General features: G+C 43.3%; 1 protein-coding gene across 2 annotated transcripts in view; it reads right to left on the reverse strand.

Annotated features, from left to right (window-relative positions):
* Positions 1–23,674, reverse strand: part of trappc9 (trafficking protein particle complex subunit 9) — a 131,854-nt gene that overhangs the window by 27,352 nt on the left and 80,828 nt on the right. For both annotated transcript variants that reach the window (XM_079287574.1, XM_079287573.1), the window contains 2 exons: positions 23,486–23,639; positions 18,940–19,030 (listed from right to left, as the gene is read on the reverse strand). In XM_079287574.1, the coding sequence (XP_079143700.1) occupies positions 18,940–19,030; positions 23,486–23,639 (245 nt within the window). The remainder of the gene's footprint in view (positions 1–18,939; positions 19,031–23,485; positions 23,640–23,674) is intronic.

A 23,674-nucleotide genomic window follows, 5' to 3' on the forward strand; every position in this document is an offset into this window, starting at 1 on the left:
AGAAGTGCAATAGATGGCATGTGTACAGAATGAGCAACATAAAATCACAACATAGTCAATCCATGTGACAGAAATGACACATTTGAGTGGAGCAATAGCAGTAGTAGCAGTAAAGATAGAAGAAATATGAATAGAAAATGTGTTACTTCGAAGGATAACAGCAGCAGTGGATATTACAGAGTGATAATAAAGCAGTAGCAGTAATAGCAATCTCACTAATAATAACAAGTTAGTTGTTTATGCATCTCTACAGGAGCATTCGTATGCCACTATATTATTCAGCTTTTGAGAGGATAATACCTGGCGGCCCATGTTTCAGCCCCAGCTCCCTGCTTCTGTGGCACCATCATTCCATTTAGCCACTGGCACGACTTGAATCACAACTAAGAGACTTGGAGCACATACCTGGAACTCTCTCTGGCTCACCTTCACTCTTTCCCTCCCTGGTTCTCCTGTTGCCCCGAGCACAATCTACCCAAAAATCTAATTAAGGCCCACCGCTGCCACTGGGTGCAGTTGCATTATTCATGTGTTTTTCCCAAGCACTTTAACAAAAGAATGGGTGAATATTTCCATCTGATGTTTGAAATGCACAGCAACATCATCAGCTCGGTGACATCTACGCACACCTTTAAAACAAACAAAAGGTTGATGGGCTCCTGGGAACTCATCCATAAGGAACTCAAGAAGCAAGAACAAATAATTCATTAAAATAATTAAATACGCTTTATTAATATTAAGTTGAAACACATTCGACTTACTGGGTTGTATTGAAATCACGTAAAGACCATCGGTTTCGGAGCACATGCGACTCATCTGAGACGTTTCAGTGGGACTCATTAGCTTGCAAACATTAGCATTTCATTCATGCATGGCATGCTAATCCACCGAACACCATTTGTTCTTAACGGTCCCTGCAGAGCCATTCACTGGGCCCACCAGGACAGCTAAAGAGATCTGCATAACTCTTCAGCTGATGTTATTGGGCCTGTCAAACTTCGTAGGCGTGAAGAACTTGTCCTTGTGTACATGAGTGTTTGGGTGTAAGGGGGTGCACTTGCCGTCTGAACACTGTCACTAATTATTTATGTAACTGCAGGGTCTGGCAAAAAATAAAATAAAAAATGGTGATGACTATTTGAAGTTACGACTACAGGCTGGTTTGCTGATTAAAGACCACACCGCTTTAAGCTCATTGTTTTGGTTGTCCGATCAGCAGATATGCATGTTTGAGTCTCACGGCTCTCACCAACCTCTCCACAGTAACATCGTAGGCTGCCACTCAGGTGAACAGAACATCCCCACAGATGACCAGACTGCACGACCAGCCACAACAAGTACACGAGTGGGAAGTCAAGTGAACACCATAGAGTTGAAACTAGCGATCGAGACACATGTTCACCATATTCACCGAGGTAATAAATCAAGTGAAAAGTCTGGTCATTTTCTCGTGAACTTCTTTACAAAAATACTTATTTTTGCGACCAGAGGCGTCGCCCCCTGCTGGCCATTAGAAAGAATGCAAGTTTAAGTCACTTCTGCATTGGCTTCACTTTTCAGACCCGGAGGTTGCAGTCTGGTTAAAGCACATTTCAAGTTCAACTCATGCTAAAGACAGTGTTTCTCTCCTTGAGTGGTCAGTGCACGGATTACAGACATTTGTTCTTAACTGCAAAAAAATAATCCATCACAATGCAAGCAAACCGAAATGTAGGATACATTCAGTTTAGAAAACGTTAACTGGACAATTTGGTAAATGGCTTTCATGCAGAAAAACATCTCTAAGTTATTGGAGCACAGAAATAATATTCTGTGGATTGGATCTGGATTCTATTCTGCCAGTAGGTCTAATAAATAACCCAACATTTTCACTGGCAAGAACAGTTGTATCGCTTAAGACTGCCAGTAGCTCGGGTGTTATGTGTAGATTTGAATCCTACTTTGATCTCAGAGCTTAACACCTTTCACAAAGCAGATGTAACAGAACCTTTGATACAACACTGACTCAACTAGTCAGGAATTAATTCATTCACCTTTCTACACCAACTCACGGTGATGCAGCATTTCCTCATCTTCACCGTGGGCGATATTTACTGCGCAACTTCAGACAACATAAGTGATGAGCGTCTTCCCAATGCTACATCTTTCTGCATGCCAGGGAATGATGTTGCGTGAGTAACTGAGGATGCTGTATTGTTCCATGACCTCCTTTTTACCTTCACATGAGACATGTGCTTTAGGCAAGCCCTGAGGACGGCGGGAGATTCTACAGCTGTTGCTGCTAAACGATGCAAATAGGTAAAATATGGTTCCAACTAAATATAACTCGTCATTAAAATTTTAGTGTTGCATTAAGCAGGAGTACACGCATTAGTGGCCCCACCGAGTCACAACCTCAGGATGATTTAACCAACCTGTGAGCGTGATGGCGAGAAAGAGCCCAAAGCATGAATAATCATGTGTGCATCAATCTAACACTGATGTTAAAGTGCGGTGTTGTATGCTTTTGGCTGTGTTTTATGGCTTTTGGCAGAGTTAGGGCTTGTATCAACTCAGCCAAATAAAGCACCAGTGCACTGCACGCTACTGTTTGCCAGTGAGTGCATTGTATCGGACTGCTAAACAGCCGGGGCGGAGGAAACGTGCGTTCGGCTTGATCTTTCCCGTTCTAATTTGCATGGACGGAGGAAATATGGACACAATTTAATTCACTTTCTCGGCCCCCTAAAATGCACGTACCTCGGTGTGGCATGTGTCCACGGCCTCTAGCGCTAAAGCAGCATAAGGAAGAGCGGCTCTCATCGCCTTGTGCAGTGACAGTAGAGACTAACTCACACTGGCAGATGGGTAGAGGGCGTCCTGTAAACAGCCACACAGGTCAGGGTGACATTCAAATGTCTTTCACTGACCAGCTCACTAAAGAGGGGAGCCCCCATGCAGCAGTCACTTTCACAACACAGTACCGCCTGGCTTTAAAGCGCGCGCGCGCACAGCTGAAGAGTTTCTAAGAAGTGGTTCTTCGGTGTTTATCATCTTAACTTTCCTCTTAAATATGGGTGTAGAGTTGAAATCATTTTCTTCTTTCCTGTGGTGTGATTACTTAATGCAGCGGTTCCCAAACTTTTTAGGCCGCGCACCCCCTTCTACATCCCGACCGGGTTCGCGCACCCCCCCCCCCCCCCCCCATTAATAAAAAAAAAAAAAAAAAGACGCAACAGAGCCTTTTAAGCCTTCATAGCCGCATAAGAATCGGACCAATGAGAGAACAGTTTGCTCGCGCGTGGCATTTGTTTACAAGATTTAGTCCGCTGTTAAATGTTGCAGTGTGAACACAAACCGAACAAAGGAGCAAGTGCAACATTGTATCATATTAATCCCTGAATCGGAACAAAGCAAACGAACTGAAGGTGTGAAAACGCCCTGAAACACTGCAACAAAGTTTCAATAACTTTCAGTGACACAAGGCGTCACTTTTAAAGAGCAATACGGATGTGAGGACACACGCACAGGCTCAGAGGCAGATTATCACATTTAATTTACAATTAATGAGCGACTAATGCAGCCAGGATGTCTTCGGACAAAGCATCGATGCGGCGCGACACAGTGTTGTTGGACACCGGGATCATGTCCAACGTTTTTGCTTCTTTCTCCCCAATCATACATTCCACCATCTCTCTGGCAGCTGGCAAGCACACGTCTTCAGTGATTGTGTGCGGTAGCCCCTTTCTCGCTATTCTGTAACCAGATATGAAGCCCGTAGTGCGTCATTTATAGACCAACACATGAATGAGACTGCAGTTGTTTTGGCTGTTTTGTAACTCCTCCAATTTCGATATAAACAATGTAAGGGGCTTTTGACTTGCACTGGCATGCTTGGTGTTCAGGTGGCGACGTAAATAAGAGCTTCAGACTGTTAGCCAGAACCTCGCTGCACACCACGCACTGTGGCTTTGGGGAATCTGCGTTGCCAATACAAGTGAAGCCCAGACACAGATACTTTTCATCATATTTCCTCTTTTTTTCCCAGTCTGATGCTCACTCTCGTTTCCTCTTTTTCACCTTGACTCCGCGATGGGCCGATGTGCTCCCGATTTGTCTGTGCAATCCCTTCCTCCTTCCTCCGTCTCATCTTCCTCTGACTCGATTTCTTCTCCCGGTCTCTCCCCACGCACCTCTCCGTTCCCCTCGCCTCCGATTCCTCTCTCTCTCTCTCTGTCCCTCTCCTCTTTTATGACTGATAGCTTCAGATGTCCCACCTGACAGTTTTTAAATTAAAATTACATTTTTTTTAAATATTTAATATTATTACACCATCAGACCGCCATTACACTTTTCCTCTCGCGCACCCCCTAGAGGCAGCTCGCGCACCCCCAGGGGTGAGCGCACCCCACTTTGGGAATCCCTGACTTAATGGATACTGTGTTTGCTATGTGCAGATATTGTAGAAAGTGAGAAAGGATTTTGCAGTATTGTGCATGTCAACATACTGGTGATCAGGCTGGAAGACAACACATGCTAGATCATTATTGATAAAATGTCTCTTAAAAGAGTACATCGATTTAGCATTGCACTCCTATAACCAGCAATGGAATCTGTATCAAGTCTATGTCATCAGAAGAAGACACTTGAACAATAAACCGATATATCCGGGTCACTGTAGAGGAGCCACCGATTCTAATACGCTGGACTGTGTGAGCCTCACAGATTGAGTATAAGTGTGTGTGTGTGTGTGTGTGTCTCTACCTGCTATGCGACCGTGGCGTGCTCACACCAGACTGTCTGAATCACGCTCGGGCAAGAAGGCAGAACTAAGGCCCGTCTGCTGTCATCGCTAATTCATACCATTTGTCTCGTACAGACTTACAATTTCATATCTCCTGTTTCTGGGGAATTGCTTTTTCAAGACAGAAAAGTAGGAGCGCTTTAGGGAATAAATCATGTAAAGAAATGTAACAGCAACAAAGATACAGTATGAGAGCACAGAGACATTTCTTTACAAAAAGGCTTCTGAGGGAGCAACCATCAATGTATCTGCATCTTCTTTCTCTCTGTTCAACCGACACTAATATCAAATATATATATATATATATATATATATATATATATATATCTTATCATGCACAATTACTAACTGTTGTGAATGTACTGGGCTTAACACACTGAAAACAGATGAGGTTTAGCAGCACTGTGCATTGTCTGTATAAACCGTCATCAGCATTACCAATAGATGCTCATAGAAAGACGTGCAACTTCACACATGAAGGACTGATGAAGGTCTTGGAACCAAAATATTGCACTTCTTGAGTGCCTCAAACATGACGACAATAGAACCCGGATTCATCCTGGAAACGGCCCCAAAGCTCTCCGCAGAACAGTTTGCGTCTCAGTTTCTACAGCAGAATTTGGGAGAGAAAACATTTTCTTGCAAAATAAATGCAGAGGCCAAATCATTATCACATGTAGTCCGGGGAACATTGAGGTGCTCCTGAAAATAAATGACAAAAAACCCCAAAAAATCTCATAACAAAGATCTTTAGGCACGTTAAGGCCGGGCAACAATACAAGTTATATTAAAAGCCTTTATTTAGTGAGGTGTATTGGTTGAAATATTTTCCTGAATAAATAAGCAACAATCAGCTGTGAAGAAAACATCGTTAGGAGTTATTTTTTTAAAGATTTTAAGCTCAGATAATCTGCTTAAAGTTACTGTGAGGAACTTTTAACTGGTTATGAAACAGTCTCAATTTAATAGGATGCTTCCTTATGACCTACATAACTTAAAGAGACCATCAACAAGAAGACTTATTTATATTTAGCTATTCTCACCAGAACATCAGCCCTCCGTGAGGAGGAGAGCTCTGAGCCCGGCAGTGTCTCCTCCTCCGGCCGGGAGCAGAGCTTCACCTCGCTGCTCCGCCGTTCCCCGCTGGGGGTCAACCCCACGGTAATGGAGGTCCAGGCCATATGGCTTGGCCCGCTGGAGTGGAAGGGAGGCACGGGAGAACCAGAACTGAGCTTGACAGACTGTCGGACCATGCTGCGGTAAAAGAGGAGTTTGGTGCTCGGAAACTCTCCAGCTTTTGTCTACGGGGACCAAAATCAACTCAAAATGAAACTCCTCCTAGTAGCTTTAATCAGAACTGTGTTGGTGTGGTTTGATCAGATTGGACCAACGCTGGCAACATCAGAAGGTTGATTCAAATGTTGCTGAACTCTGGTGCACGAAAGATGCTACATCATCATCATCATCAACTGAAGGTCTGCATACCTCCAGACACAGAGGAAAACTGTAAAACTGATACAAGTCCTAATGTTCAGTGAACACACCTATGAGGTGCTCTATAGATGTGAATCTAAGGCAACAGAGACATTTAAAATAAAATGAACACAGTCAGCAAAATAACAGAGTAAATCAATCATTAATACCGCAAAGTCAATGTCTGCGTGCTCGAGAAGGAGCAGAGGAAAGATTTATAGTTTATAGAAACAGCGCACAGAAATCCAATATTATCCAGTGAGTTACGAGAATGACAGTGTGTGTGTGTGTGTGTGTGTGTGTGTGTGTGTGTGCGCGTGTGAAGTTGTCTCATCTGCTGCACAGTGCTTCATTGGTCAGCCTGTCATCACAGGTTATGACTCACAGCTTAACCTTTGTGAGCATACGATGTTATTTAGTACAACACTGGCCCCTTGGGGGGGAGAGAAAGGGATAAATGGACCGGGCTGCAGTTGGCTAGCTTACCCCCCCCCCCCCCCCCACACACACACACACACACACACAGACTGTACATACAACACTGCTCAGTTTAGAGAGTGGAGAGTGATTCAGTCAACGTTAGAAATCAGAGTAAACTGAAGAAAAGTTGTTCATCTAAAACAAAAGCATGTCAGTAAGTGTTACATACAACATAAGGCCAGATGTTTCAAACAGAACTAAAGATGCACTCGCTGGCAACTTTTTAGAAATCTGACCTGTTAATTCCAATTTTCTTTCTAAGAAGTAGGATTGAAAGCGAGGCTTCAGACTCCACTTTTAAGTGTAAAGCGTCAAAAACTCAATGTTATCCTTTTACTTTGTTATTATCTACAGTAGTTGACATAAAAGCACACAATTCAAATGATTGGGAAGTAAATGCTTAATTTAAATACTTGTGTTGATTAAAACACATTTTATTTTCAATTTAAAAACTGCTTTCTTTGCATATACTGTACTGGTCATGCACAGTAAACGACTGGAGAACAAATCAATTCTTCAACAAAACAACAAATCTCTCTTGTGTCATTGCTGGTGTCCCAAGTGAGCTCTATGCATAACGTGGGCCTCTAACTTGCAATGGAAGGAATCCACATGACTGCTGCTAAGTGCAGTTGCAGAAGACAAACAACTGTAGTCTGTGTTTTAAAGAATGTCAGTGAGACTCAAGGGCAACTCAAAAACTGTCCGTCATTCACTTTCCTCCTCGCCAATAATGCAAATCAGCTGATGCAGGTATTTCAGTTGGCAGTCAGTGAGCTGTACGTGTTGGGAGCTTCGTACACTTGGAGGTGTGAGTTAATGTGTGAGATACTTTTTGAATTGGGAACGAAACCAAAGCCCCGAGGGATTTGGCAGTGTTGCTGGAAACTTTGCTTGGAACTCTTAAAACTGCCCAAATGGTGCCGTGTGATTCAGCAGAACAAACGGAAGCCCTCTCCTGCCGTCTCATCTTCAGAACATTAGAAGACCAACCACCTGTTGCAAGTAGTTGTTGCATCCTCTTGTGTTCGCTGCATCTGACAAAAAAGACTGCGGTATTATGTTTGCAGACAAAGCCAGCATTGAAAATAGACCAGCAAGTGGGATCCCTGGAGCTAATTACTAGCCGTGCCATGATTGTTTTTAAATACCAGGTGGGCAGAACAATGGCGGGTCCAGACAAAAGAGGAGAACAAAAGACCATCCCTGTTTGACAAAAGGACATAAAGTGAATATGCCACTGAGAACATGTTATGGGTGTGTGATGTGTATGCGTTCGTGGTGTCAAACTACCCGAGAAAGTCCCTGACAGAGAAATGACATCATGTGTTGTGCTTTTCGTTTTGAGTTAGTAAATTACACAAGCACTTTATTACACTCTCAATTGATCCTGCTCGTCTGTGTTCATTACAATAGAAGTGATTTTCCTCAAAACCAGCTCACAAATGTTTGGGCATCCTCTGGATGCCCAAACATTTGTGAAATATCAATGACGTACCCATTTGGCAACCTCCGGGTCTGATAATTGCCAATGCGGAAGTGCCTTTAAGTTGCATGCTGTCTGAAGAAGTCAGAGTGTAAAGAAGTCTATGAGAAAATGACAAAGGCTGAAACACATCTGTTGAGACGAGGAGCGGAAGAGGAACACAAGAGGAACAATGAAGCTGGGGATTCAAGCAAAAACTGTGAGTTAAGTTGCCAAACCCACTTTGTCTTCGACTCCATAAGCCTGTATCATACAAATGACAGAGTTACTGTGTTTGTTGCCTCATTTCCCCATCATGTTCCCATCGCCGTCACTGCGAGCCAGCAACGGTGGAATATCTGCACGAACCTGTCAATACGAAGCACCATTGTGTTCAACTGCAACTCCATCAAGTGACCAAAGAAAACAATCCCGCTGATTGATTCTCCGAGGCCTAGAAACCAATTATCTCTCCTAGCTCTGCGTCTGTCCAGTGACATCATTTCAATCACCTCTCCATACAGGAATCCCACATACTCGAGGTGAGGTCATGTGATCGATCAATGGACTGTTTGGAGTCAGGTGCCACCGTTTAGAAGACGAGAGATGTTTTCCCTTGGAGTGGATCCCAAAAGATGGGCTGTCTTTGTTCAGCACATGACTCCATTATATATAATAGAGGGCTTTGATGTGCGACGATAAGGGGTGCAAATAATTACTGTTACGTATCAGAAAGCAAATACAATAGTTTTCAGCTCATTCTTTTGGGTTTGCTATCACTGCAGCAGGCAGCCATTTTTATTCATTCATGCCATAAAACCATCGTAAGTCACAGAAACAAATTGCAACTATCTGGTGAACATAGTGAATAATTTAGCAGCTACAGAGACATATTTTCTAAGGCATAGGTGGAGACCAAAACAGAGCTACTAAATGAATTAAACTGGCTTCAAATGACATCGTCACCAGCATATCTATAGTTTTTGAGATGAACAGTGGACCTTGAATATAGATACATATCGAGTTGTCATAGACGGATCGATACACAATCTTAGAAATGAACAGACTGAAACATGTAAAACATGGACCATCGTTTTTCAAAACTGATATTCTCCTGAAGTAACATATTACTATTATATTATTGAATCAGATTAGAATATGGCATTTAGGAGATTGGTTAAGTTGTTTAGCTGTATCAATGTAGCTGCTTCCTACTGGGACATTCCATTGATGCGCTCTTGCTGACAGTTATGAAAGCTGCTGATGAGTGACAATTAGGCCAACAGCTAATGATAGCAGTCAGTGTTATGAGGAAAGGCTGCATTCAAGATACTCGCTCAGACTGATTCATTATGTTGTCTGCCAGCACCATTTCAATTGATCTCCTGTGCTGCAAAGCCTTTATCCGATCACAAAGCCGGTCCTAGCAGGAACACCCTCACTGACCCCGGTCATCACAACCACCACCATGAGAGGCGATGACGCCGGTTTTTAACTCAGTGCCAAATTGCTTTGTCTATGTGGGCGGGTGTGAATGAGCGAGAGACAGAGAGTGAAAATAAAGAGACAGGGAAAAGAGGAAAAAATATAATGTGACAGTGAATTATGGTGAAGTGTTTCCCAAAATACATCTCCTGTACTTTTCCAGGCACACTAAGGATGCTGCGATGGCGCTCAACGGCCCTCAAACTCTCCCCCATAATACGCTGTCATCCAGTCACATATTACTCCAACAGCTGGCCCTGTGCAGACACTACTGGAGCTCGTACTGCAGGGCAGAGCAATGACAGGGTAACAGTGACCGCTCAGTGGTTCTCAGCACAGTAGGTGTCCTACTACAGCGATGGAGGGTGTGTGTCGGGGCCAAAAACCTGTCAGTAGTGAGCGCAGGATCAGTCCGTCGATTAAAAAAAAAGTGTCAGTTACCGACGGGGGGGTGACACTTGCCTGTCAGCGGAGTGCTGTTCCTGTGAATCCCTAAGCTGGCCAACATCTGACTCACCAGTCAAACATGATGGATCACCCGCTACATCTTCTCAGCAGCCGCACGGAGAGACGGCAGGCAAAGCACATCTAAGTAATGATGCAACGATCCCATGTGAGAATATCTGATCATAAACAAAGCCAATCATTAACTGCTCAGACCTGTAACTGCAGCATCAACCCACTCAGCTACGTTTTATGTATTCCTCATGATGGATGGCCAGATGAGGAAACAGACAGCGAGCTTCCTAATCTTTCCTGGATTTCATTCTGGGACACAAACAGATTTGAAGGCATCTACATCGAGCTGCAATTCATGGACTGTTCGGATAATCCATGAATCTGTTGATGATTACGTCGATGAATCAGGTAAAAGGCTTTTTCCTTCAGCCCTTTAATCAAAAGACCAAACGTATCCCTTTGCATCTCGTACAATGCTTTTACTTTTATTGATTTCCTATTAACCTTGGTTAAACGTCACGATGGTGCCTCAAATCTTGAAAAATAAAGTTATTAAAAACCAAATAAACATTTGAAAAAAATTCCTCGGATGTAAAAATTCACGAACAATAAAAGGGAAATGTAACTGTATATACATATACAGTATATACACATACATACACATACAGTATATGTACAATAATATTTTGTATTATTCTTAATGGTCTGTTTTTTATGTCACTTATATATTTGAGTATTTAGCTAATGTCTTTGTCTATTTGGTTTATATGGGTCTTCGAGTTTGTGGAATAAAAACAGCTCGATTAATCATGTTTACTATTAATATCACTATCACTACTACTGTTATATTTGATCAGATATTGCTTTGGTAAAAATAAAAGAAGAATAAATAGCTTCCGTCTATTTTCTCTCCGTTTTGTGACGGATCGATGTCGCCGGGCTAAAGCGTGAGCTTTAAAATAGATCGATCCATCACAAAACCAATACAAACCAGTTTGCTGTATTCGTCTCTGCCACTCGTCCGACGCTCACTCCAGAGAAGAAAGAGACCGAAGGAGACGGCGCCATTACCGGTAATTCATCACGTGAGCTTCACAAGCCGCCGTATTAGCTGGCTTACTGCCTCCACGGAGACGGTGCCACAGTGCGTGCCGTGCATCACAATATAGACCCAACAAATCAATGATGAAATTCGTTCCCAAATATTTTATCAATCCCAATCAATTAGGTGTTGCTGCCCTACATCTCCAAACTGTGTGCAACAGTCTAAGAACAGCACAATAGCTGCTCCATTAATAAAGAAAGATTTGATTCTGATTCTGAGTCTCTTGTGAAAGTCTTTTTCCATTGACTGCCATGACATTTGGTGCAGACATTAATGTTTACTTCAGGACTATTTGTAATTAGTTTGGTGAACTTGTGACTTTTTATTTGGCGCCATCGTCCGGTAAAAAGGAAAGCATGTCCATTACTTTGGTTTATGACTAAATATCTGAAACACTGACGACATTCCCATCAACCTCTAATGTGCTTTGTGTTTAGTGCTACTTAGCATTAGCATGCTAACCGGCAAACTAAGGCGGCAAATACGACCAGCTTAACATCAGGAAGTTCATTTTTCTTTGTGAACAAGTTCACAAACACTCTGAACTGTGCAGTTCAACACGTTGGTTTAAGTTTGTGAGCACAAAGGAGGAAACGGTGAAGCCATGCATTGATGAAGAGGTGGATTGAACAGATTGCACGGCAGGTACGGTACAGACAACCCTTGCAGCTCCTTATATTTAATCAGCCCCACTTTTTGTGTTCGTTTAAACCAAATTTACTGATCCAATGTGGTGTGGCAACGTATCGCTGTGTAAGGCCACCGCAGCCAAACTAGAGGCCTTAGTATTTAATTCTCTCAGATTATAATGAGATATCACAAATCCATCGCGAAGGTCAAAACACATGTTCATAATCTCTTGATTAGCATTCTAAACGAATGGTAACAGACTCCGACCGCAGATCACAGCGCTCGCCTAAACACGCCGAGCACACTGCCGATCTGTTTGTGCTCCTCGCTTTGGATTGATGGTGCAGAGCCACATGTAATAACAAGGCAAAGCTCATCTCTCTGTACTCCAGCAGGTGTGCCAGCTGTGTCACAATATTCCCTCTTTCAGTAGCACTTGGAGCGGCGTGGCAAGGAGCTGTAGACATGCTCACAACGAAACCAAAAGGCAGGACCCTGGTTGCATTTAGAAACGTCAGGTAATCTGTCTTTCAGGGACGAAAAGGCCGCCGCTGGGGATACTCGTGTGTCCTCTGAAGAAATCAATGAAGGAGGTGGTTGTATTTGATAGAAAGCAGAGGGAGAAGCAGGATTAAGCTGGAAATACATTTAGAAAATGGTTGGAAATAAAATTAAAAAAAGATTGGTCCTCAGAATGAACAGGGAAACTAAACGGATGCTTAAGACGCACACGAACACACTGGAAAGAAAAACTAAAAGGAGACAAATTAAGGAGGTGAGAAGCTCTATGAAGTATATAGCCAAGTATTATTCTTTGCACATTCATCACAGAGCCTGAAATCTCTCCACAATCAGATCTTACATTTGTACATTTTCTGAAACCACATCCACCTCTCTCGACTCAAGTTTCCCTCCCTTTTCTTCTCTTCCCCATCCCACGTGAACGGGCGAGCGTGCGGTGGGCTAACGGTGGCAGGACGGAGGAGTTTTGATTCATTTCCACGGCTCACCCAAACTGACGCACTGACAGCGTGGATTGTTCTGCAGCCATGATAAATGCCCCATAAACAGACGCTCCAAACCTGTCACATGTGCGACCCACACAGGGCCACGGAGGAATAAAAAAGGGCGCGACGCAATCACAGAGTGGGCCGCGGCACTCGTTGCTCTCATTTCCACATTAAAGCTACCAGGGTGATGGGGTAAAATGGTGATTCCAGCCAAAGAACTACAAACGATCCTTTAATGCTTGCTCTCCTAATGTGGGGAAAAAAAAATTATTTAAAAAGCCAACGCTTTGTTAAATACCCTTGTTTTATGATAAGCCTGCATGGCACAATGTGTAGAGATCAATACTCACACTCATAATGGGTTAATTCGCTGGTTTTATTGCCTGAGCAGAAGCATCATTTCAAGACTTTTGCCACCTCATCGTTTGGCGCTCATCAAGCGTTTTGAGTATCTTAACACCGATCTAAGTCGATCCGAGTCATCAGTGCCTCTGTTAATCACACGCACTGGAGACGGAGTGAGGGGAGCGTCGTCGTCGTCCTCCCATCTCGCTCTGGCTTTCTGCTGCCTTTAATCGGAGACCTGAAGGATGGCTGACTGACAGAGCTGAAAAACAAGCCGATAAATCAGCCTCTGCCTACACAGTGCTCCTCCTGGCGCCCATCAGTCAGCTAAATGGGCAGCACCCGCCACAAATTTAAGCAAATCTGCACTCAAATAGGTGGGTGGTGAAGTAGGGTGCGGGGCGGTAATGTGTGTGCTTGTGTACTGAGGTGAATGGAAACAAACACACCTTTGGGTCTGATTTATTTTGATCATGTTAATAGCAGCACACAGTCTCCTACATGCTTATCCACCACCCAACAGAACATCCTTATTCCCTGCTCACGATACAAGAGGACGCAGTATTTTCAGAACTTAACATTGTCTGTTGATGTCGAGATGATCATATGATAACACAGGTCCCCAGTGTATCACACCCGGTACTGTTCACACACGTCTAAAGTAAAAACATGGATGTGCAGCGCAGACAACGGATGCGACTGCTTTCCTCGGGGCTTTAAAGCAGACTGGGCTGATGTCATCCTACAGTAAGTCGGGCTTAAGGGAGGCTTACTACCGTCTCCCACAGGACCTATCACGGCTGTGCAGATGACTGCAGCAGAGCCTGGCGTTGATGTATGCTCGTACTGGAGATGTGACATGGTATCAGTCACAGGGGCAGTCAGAACACTTCTCTTTCATTTCAGCCATGCATGCATTCATTTCTCTCTCTCTCTCTCGGGTCTGCAGTTCTGATCATCACCAACAGGACTTGTGTGCGTTGAAAAGCCACCGGCTGTGACTGCTTCAAATGTCTTTCTTTCTATCTGTGTGTGGGAGAGGGGGAGGGTGGGGAAAGGGTGGGATGGTGGGAGAGGGGGAGGGTGGGGAATGGGTGGGTGGGGGGGTTGATGATTGGGAGAGGGGGAGGGTGGGGAATGGGTGGGGGGTTGATGGTGGGAGAGGGGGAGGGTGGGTGGGGGGGTTGATGGTGGGAGAGGGGGAGGGTGGGTGGGGGGGTTGATGGTGGGAGAGGGGGAGGGTGGGGAATGGGTGGGTGGGGGGGTTGATGATTGGGAGAGGGGGAGGGTGGGGAATGGGTGGGGGGGTTGATGGTGGGAGAGGGGGAGGGTGGGTGGGGGGTTGATGGTGGGAGAGGGGGAGGGTGGGGAATGGGTGGGGGGGTTGATGGTGGGAGAGGGGGAGGGTGGGCAATGGGTGCAAAGTCTGCATTCGGGCTTGCTGGTTTCCATCTCACTGCTTGGTTACGGCACTCAACAGGCAGCCGATGCTGAAAATCAAAGCCGGTCCACAGTTGCTTAAAAATGGCTTCTAATTAATGCGGTTCATTGCGAGTGCTTGATATCGCTTTGTATTGATCACTTAATATCATTTAAATATATTCATAATTAGCATGACTTCTGTCTGTGAACCTGAACATTTATCTTCATAGATTCTACTGCTGTGTTCTATAATTCTATAAATATTGATTTTAGTGTGGCTTTAAATATGGAACGATTACTTTTGTCTTAGTCAGTCAAATCTACGTACAGTAAACGACTCATGTTTGCTGTAAACAGACCATTAAAAAGACACCAATAAAACAAGCATATTATGTTCTCCCTTCATGTTAGCATTGGGCCAATAGAAACTCTGATTTGATTGTGACAAGTAGAGTTCACCGTTTATAATTTGAAGCGCAGACCGAACAATATCTGGATATATTAGGACGATGTCTTGTTTCTGTTCATTTTCGGAGAGCTTTTAACATCCATTACTTGAAATATGGGCTATAAATGGAGCAGGTTTAGTCCAAATGCAATTAGAATAAGATCCCTCTGGTATTAACAGGGTCACAAACATGAAAACGATAAAGGTATCTCTCCTGGACTGATTCAAAATATGCATTGTCTTTTGATGAAGTTTGGTCGTGGCAATATCAACATCCTAATTGAGTGTGTTCCATCCCGCTGCCTCTCGTCAAACTTCTTCCCTCCGAGTTCTCCAATTTTAAGGATGACAAGTACCCCTCATAGCTGTTGGGAGGGCAATACGATTTTGTCAGAGATAATTAAAGCAACCTTCCGGAATAAAACCAACAGCTGAGAATCTAGAAGGCTGCTGCGCTGACATTTAGACTGTTTGTAAAACCGTCTACCCTTTTCCACAGCGCTGAGAGATCCATGGGCCAACGTAGCAGCGTAGCGGACTTCCTTTTCGGACTCTGTGACAGAATGACAGATAGACTTTTACTGTTGGAGCAGAGAATTAAATGTCGATGAAAAGCACAGAAACTCGGTAGAAAAACTTTAGGAATCCGTACTCGCAAAGAGGTACATAATGTCAATTAGAGGGTTTCAGGCATTATCACTATTTCTTTTCCCTGGGGCAATAAATTGATTATGGTGCAAATCTGCCTCGTATATTGCAGTCACAGTTCATATATAGCGTACAACAGCAGGCTTTTTGAAGGTTGATTCTGTGAAATCAGACAAACAAGCAGAAAATAATGTTCAAGCTGTCCGCACATTTAGGCAGAGATAGTATTGTAGGCCTGTTAGTGTAGTACTATCCACTATGCTGCTGTACTCCTGTACATTTCCCCACTGTGGGACGAACAATGGATCATCTTGTATGTCTTATCTCATTAGAGGAGAAAAGCTCTTCAGACGGCGTGAAGTGAAGATGGAAACATAGGCAGTACATTTCTACAATCCATTACAAACATTCTTATCATTTGTTATAATCCGCTTACACATTGCATTGTATACACACTCATACATATTCATAATGCTTTACAACAATAATCATAACACATGATGAAGCCATCTATAATGACTGATGAGGTCAGGTATCGTAATGCTTCTTACTTGCTGGTCACTCAATAACAGCACAGATTTAATGACCACTTATAAATCACGATAAAATGCATTAAGATTACTGTTATAAATAAGTATGAATATTTCTGAGGGGATTATTTTGCATTATAAGTATGTTTATAACACAATATCGACATTGTAGAAAGAGGTCATAGAAACGTTACGCAGTCCTCTCATCTGTTTGTTTCGCTTTTTTAAAAAGCTCACCACATGAACGTAAAAGTAATCTGCTTCACATTGTAGCTCGCTCGGTGAATTGCAGCCATGCGCTGAAGCCCAAAATTGAAATTCAGCAGAAACAAAAGAATGCGACACTAATTAAAGAAAAAACTTGCATTATTCATTTGTAATTATGTGGCGAGTTTCACCATATATGATCTTACGTTACATGAGCGAAGCGGATTCTGTCCAGAGGAAGAATCATCTGCTCATGGCCTCCGTCTGCTCCCTTTTCAACAATAATACGAATGAGCTTCTACACAAACACAGCACAATATCAATGATTCTGGCAAGTTCCATGCTCTCCATTTACTGGAACCCGTGTGATCAAATATTCATCGGTTTTTATTGCACACAATTGGCTGAGCTCAAGCAATGATGTCAAAGTCTCTGTCTCATACAACTGTGGCCTGAGGCACAGTGTCTATAAATAAATAAATACTCACGGTACATATATATGGTGGTGTTACGTTTGTGTATTTCAAATGTATGTGCAAGACCGAAAGTGGCCGGGTGAACCTTTCAACCCCTTTAGAGACGCATTCATTCACGATTGTATGTTTCTGTTTCTCATATTTTTACCTTTTTTGGTACATTTTAATACGATTTTTACATCTTTGGCCGACGACTTACACTCACTCCTGATGCAACTGTAATGGGATTTTAGGGTGCCATTCAAGTAGAAGACACTATAAAGTTCAAGGGTCCCTTTTGACAATTGAAAATACACATTTCATATTGTATGCAGGATTTCCCACTGACATCCATACAAACGTGATCTGTGGCCACCCGGATAGAAGGGGGTTAGGGTTAGGGTTTTGTGGATAAGATGCTCAAACCACGTGTGATTTTAGACACACACACACACACACACACATGCAGTGGAGCCCCATCAATAATTCATCTCCGTGGAGACCCGCGCGCATGTTTGTGCCACGCCACCTTTTATCGTCGAGTAGCTGAGGTTAACATACTGTAGAGCCGCTGCTCAACCGCTCAAATTATTATTCTCCTCATCCTTGCTGATGGAAAAATGCCACGGCGCTGTCCCGGGTACCGACTCCCCCGGTGGGCTTCTGCTCCACAAAGTGCACAGCTGACCCAATTTACATTTGCTGAAGAAATTTATAGGTTTTAATGCACTCAACAAGATTATTATGACGCACAAAGCATTTTCCAAAGAGCTCAAATCTCATGCTGCCATTACACATCATCAGTGTAATGGCCTATTATGACTTCCACATTTGTTTGTCGTTTCTAATGGAGAAGGAAATTACATTTGTTAAAGAGATCACTTTCTGCAAAGATGTTAAAGTCTTATGTTCAAGGAGGGTAAAAAGAGGTTTACGATATTCCAAAGGATGCAAATAACGTCGGCATGACCGCGTCAATGCTTTTAACATCAAAGGCAGATTCTAAATGATTGATTGATGAGACCGAGACAGCGCAGATCTCGCAGCACCTGTTCAGTAAAAAGCTGACGACTGGAAATGATTGAGACTAAAGTGTTGTTGAAGATTCTTCGACATCGAGTCCATCACCTCCTCGAGGGGCTTAAATAATCTATCGGGAGGTATGCGGAGCATATTGGATCTGCAAAAGAATAAAACAGCGTCTTTCTAACAACAGACAGGTACAAATGTTTGAGCTGCAAGAGAAAGTAGTCATTTCTGTCTAAACTATGTTATCAAAGGGAAATCAGTTAAAATGACGACGATAGTACAGTCTCGACAACTGACATTTAACAAGATGTCTTTCCATCGACAGTGTCTCTGTAAGTGTGAGGCTCACAGAGACATTACTGCATTAAAAGCATCCTCTGGACTAACGATAGAGACACGGGGGGAAATGCTTGAACCATACACGTAATTGAGCCTGTGACAGTCTTTGGCCCCCCTGATGAAGGCATCCGAGTGGGCTGAGGCAAATTCGCTGCCTCGTAATCGGCAAGACCTGCAAAGGCCGGGACTGGAGCTGCAAATCAAACCACCTTCACAGAAAAGAAGACGCGAGGAAACAGCAACCACTGCACTGGAATATCAGCCCAAAGTGATCTCACTCATCCTCACGTCAGCGTTCCTCAATAAAGACGTTTGTGTGAAATGCCAAAATATCTGAGTGTGAAGTGTTTGCCATTTTCCCCCGAGTATTCCGGTCTTGTCGGATTCTCACATTCCCATGCTCGATCTGCGGCGTCGCTTCATTTTGCAGATTGCATTCTCTTTTCAGAAGCGGGACAGCCCCAGCTGACGATTCTAAATGCTGGCAGCAAATCAAAAGTGATTGCACATTTTGTTTTGGAGTTCACAAAACCTTCCATCGAGATGAGTGGTGTAAGTGTGCGACCGCAACTCATAATCTCACACGCACACACACACACTCACACACACACACTTATGTGACTCACCCCACTGCAAAGGAGCGAGCTGTAGGTGCTCCAGGACCAGCTGGTTGAGGACGCCCTCCACGCTGGCCTCTCCGCGGCGCCGCAGGGACGGGTGGGTAAGGTTAAGGACAACATGACGGAGAGCCTTGGTGCATTTCAAGAACTAATCAACATAAAAAACTGTATTGTATACATATGTATGTACCATACTTACTTACAACACTAGGAGCTTGATCAAAAATCCATCATATCGTATGATGCGATGATAAAACGGCAACACATCTGGATTAATTACTTTCAAGATTTGTGCAATGCATTCATTATTAAGAAGTCAAATGTACATGTACCCTGATTATAATGCATGAATGCTGCATCAAAACAAATACGGCTGTCAGCAATTACCCAGATAATATGTGATGATAAGGACACAGCTGATCATTTACACAGCTGGCATTTGGAATGATGGGCGAGAAGAGCAGTGACTGGGGCACCAAACCTCTGTCTATTAACCTTTGAGGGAGAGTACGGTAGAGAGAGCGAGAGTGGAGGAGGGAGGGAGGGAGGGAGGGAGGGAGGGAGGGAGAGAGAGCGAGAGCGAAGGAATCTACAGACAAAACGTACTGTGTTAAAAAGTGCTTAAATTGTGCCGCCTGGATCTTTTTCAAACTTCTGAGTCATGATGAATCACACGTTACACCATGCACATGCATCTTATATGAGCGGTCAATGGCGACCAATGGCAATGTTGTGGCTTTGATCCCTTGGAAATGTGGAATTCCTACTTTGAGGTTTCGGTGGAACCGAACAAGAGCACCGAGCGTCGATTCAGCCCGGGCGTTACAGAAGCCCGATGATCAGTAGCACGAGCATCTGACGCTCCTTTTCCCATGGATATTCAAGGTCCCCAGAAGATCAATTCTAATGATTTTGGTGGTCCTGACTTTCAACATTCGCTATCATCGGGCTCACAGTTAATGCTTTGATAAGCCTGACGACATGCTGATATTAGCATTCAGCTCAAAGCACGACTGTGACCTCGTAAGTAAGTCCCTCAAAGAACCATTAGCATTGGTGTTTCTTTTAACTGTACTGCAAGTTAAAATTCTTAGAACCATGTACCACTGTGCAATACAGATGAAGGAAACAACCCACATCCACGCAATGTGTGACGAAAATTGTAGATAAAAGTTTCTTTAAAAAATAAGGACAGGGAACATCTATCAATCTGTCTGTACATCTGTATCTAGCACAGTATGAATACAGCTGTATGAAGGGGTCACAAGTGGACTCTTTCATCGATCAAACCATCTTCTGGCACTCATACAGTCTGGGTCACAGTGGCAGCAGGCTAGGCAAGGTAACGCTGCAATAATCACAAAATGAAATCTGTTGGTTTCATGTCGGGACAAGAATTATCAGCTTTTTCGTGCCGCTCCAAACAACTTTTTTTTGGGGACGACATTACATTAAAAACAAAACTTAGGTTTAGGCAACAAAACCACTCGGTTAGGTTTTGGAAAACTGTCGAACAGTTTGATTTAGGCAACAAAACGTCAAGAATAAGGCTCCTAATTGACTTTCTATTGCCATTTGTTTCGACCTGAGCAACACGTGAAAAAACAGACAATTCGGGTTCCTGTACACGGACCAAAAGATTTCATTCCATTGCCGAACAGCCCCGACACTGAGCTGAACCCTGACGTCCGTCAGCCCTTCACCGCGGACACTGTTGGTTTCACTGTATATTTTCATCTCTAAACTTTTACTTGACATATCTATCTTGCATGACAGTTGTTATGTCTTATGTGGGATTTTAAACGGATGCATTAGAACATGGGTTGGGTAATGGGTCATGTGACCAACATGCTGTACATTTGATGGGGCAGACTGTAAAATAAACTTGGTAAGCATCCCTGGATCCCTGTATCTGTGGATGTGTGCAACAGGATTCCATTCTAACATTAAGCACTCCAATAAAGGGTGAAATACACTTTCGGCTACACTGCAACATATACCGTATTGTTGTGGCCAACAAGCAACAATTCCAGTCCCTTAAATTGCCACAGAGCTCAGCAATCATAGAAACAATGTGTGGATGATCGACATGCATGTCAACTCACTGAACGTATCGTCATAAATCACTTTGAGTTTGGCACTATTACGTTCCTTGCCCAGAATACTTATATTTCTTGCTGACAGAAGAAAATGAACAAGTCATTGCTGACATTAATTCAAAATGTCTCTCCAGCTACTTGAAATGTCTCCAAAGTGTTGCTTTGACAACTGACGTGTCTCTGCTTTGGGCTGATAAATAGCTTTAAGTATTTTGCTATGTATTTGCTGCTTTATCCCCCTTTAGTCACCAATTCCTGCGTACACAGACAATTTAGACTGACTTACTAACTGACGATTAAATACAAGGTGCAGGTGCTGCCGAAGGATTACAGCTGAGAACAATGCCTTTAACGTGATCTGTGCAATGTTAACGCAAGCTGCACTATAACGCACTTCTGCTTCTGGCTGACTGTAATGTCTCAGCCTGCACATACGTCCAGATAACAGTTAGTGTAATACAGCTTCACAGGGTGATACAATAATAGCTGCGATGTGGACATTAATGCTGCTTAAACTTGACTTCTACACTGTACATCCAGAGAGGATTCATGAACCTGGTAATGGCCTCCTCAAGGGGAAGACACTGTTAACACATTCCCTCAATTATCTCTTCTATTTTTTTCCAGTGCCTGTGCTGTATATGGCAGAGCCTTGTCCAATGAGTGAACCACCATCAACAAAACACAAATTATCATCCAGGGAAGTCAAATTACAGTGACTCTTACTTTGCTCAGGGCCAAGCGAGCGCTTCGGAGGGTGACACGCAGTGTAATCATCTTTTTGTATTGCTCTCGTTTCTTGTTGTAAAGGGAAAATCCTCCCTGAAGCAGAATTTACATTGTGCTGTTCTGAAGATGTGAGACAGATGAGTCACTATCCTCACACGGATGCGATAGCATCGAGACTTAATAAGTGAGTTAACATAAGTTGTGTTTGGGATGTTTCATCCAATTTACTTTTATTTTAATGTCGGGCTTCAAATGACACTTTTCATTTTTGGTTAAATTTTCCACGACAAAGTAGCATAGCTCTTTTTTGAACCTCTTTAGAGCTGCACATTTCCTAAAACTTTTACTTTTGTCTCTATAGCCCTAAAAATAAACGATTAGCAGTTTCACTGTCTACTGAGCGGCTACAGTTTGTGTCTGTTGACGTAGCCTGAAGCTATATGCTGTTGAGCATCAAGGGAAACTTGTTTAAATGCACAAATTGCACTCATACCACATGCTCTAAACTGGGTAAAATGATCAAACAGGCCATTTCAGGCAGATTTATGCAACAGTTAAAGGAGTGCTATCAGACTCGCTGCTGGGAATATATTTGTATGTCATTTTCTTTCTTTACCCCTGCCTACTCGCTGCCAAATTACTTGTAGATAAAACAATGCACGTTAATGATGGGGGTGTTTGCGCCTTCATAAAAAGGAGAAATATAATGGCAACTTCAGCAGCTCAGAGATTGGATTCATCATTAATTGTACACCATGCTCCCAAACAATCTGACAGGCAGTTTTTAAATCTCTAAATATGTGCACCGGCTACTGCAACCCAATGAGAACAGCACGCACGATGACTCGCAGAAACTTTTTTTTCAGGAACACGGGAAACTTTTGTGGAACTCATTAACGTTATGTGCATCGCAACTTCAGGATCCTTGTTGAAGTTTTGATTTTACCTACGATAGTTTCTGGAACCTAGATAGTCCCTGCTCCCGAGGCAGAACATCCAGATAGCTGGATGTTGAATAAAAAAAATATATATAAAAAAAATATATATATATATCATAAAAAAACCTTTTCACCCAAATTATGTTCAACCTCTTATCATTTGTTTAGAATGAGCCAAAAACGGCAATTTTTTTTTAGAACACAAATACTAACTCAGCTTCCATCTACATTACAACCTTTACCGACTCTGAAGGCAAGAGTGTTGACGGTGAAAATGAACATGCCAAGCCAGAAGATAACACGACATAAAGAAATCGATAGAAAGAATTGTCTTCCTGAGGAAAAGCAGATGGCAGAGAGCAGCTTCCTGACAACGTTGTCAAAGATTACCTTGGTCGGACCACAAAGCTTGCCCAAAGACAAGGACCTACGGGACAATGCTGTATCGTATCGATGCGCACACTAAAACATCACATCACAGTGTCAGAGTGGCAAGTACTTCGCCATACGCTTTGCCATCTGTCAGTGCAGGCGAACATATCCCCTGCTGGCCAGAGGGCCTCCAGATGTCGGGTCCAGATGTCCCGTATCGTTGATCTGACTGTCAATGAACAGCAACATTCAACAAACACAGGGCAGAGCTAAAGTTCGGACACATATTGAAATGTATGACTAAGGACACTCAATTAGGAATGTAAACCTTCACCATTTACATCGATTGTGTTTTTAGTGACATTCAGCTCAGGCTGGTTTCTCTGGTATCACTCGACCACACTGGAAGGATATGATGCTCCAACAGATGCCCAGCTTGCTGTTGATCTGGGAGCCCTGGGCATGCTGTCGCTCTTCCTCCAGCTGCTTGGGGTTCGTGAAGCGAGCAGTCTCCTGGTCCGGCTGTGGCAGACTCTCAAAGTCAAACTTGTCAACCTGGATGGCCATCCTGCAACAGGAGATGGGAGAAGCACTTTAAGGACA

This window comes from Melanostigma gelatinosum (genome assembly GCF_949748355.1).
Source record: "Melanostigma gelatinosum genome assembly, chromosome: 17".
Lineage (NCBI taxonomy): Eukaryota > Metazoa > Chordata > Actinopteri > Perciformes > Zoarcidae > Melanostigma > Melanostigma gelatinosum.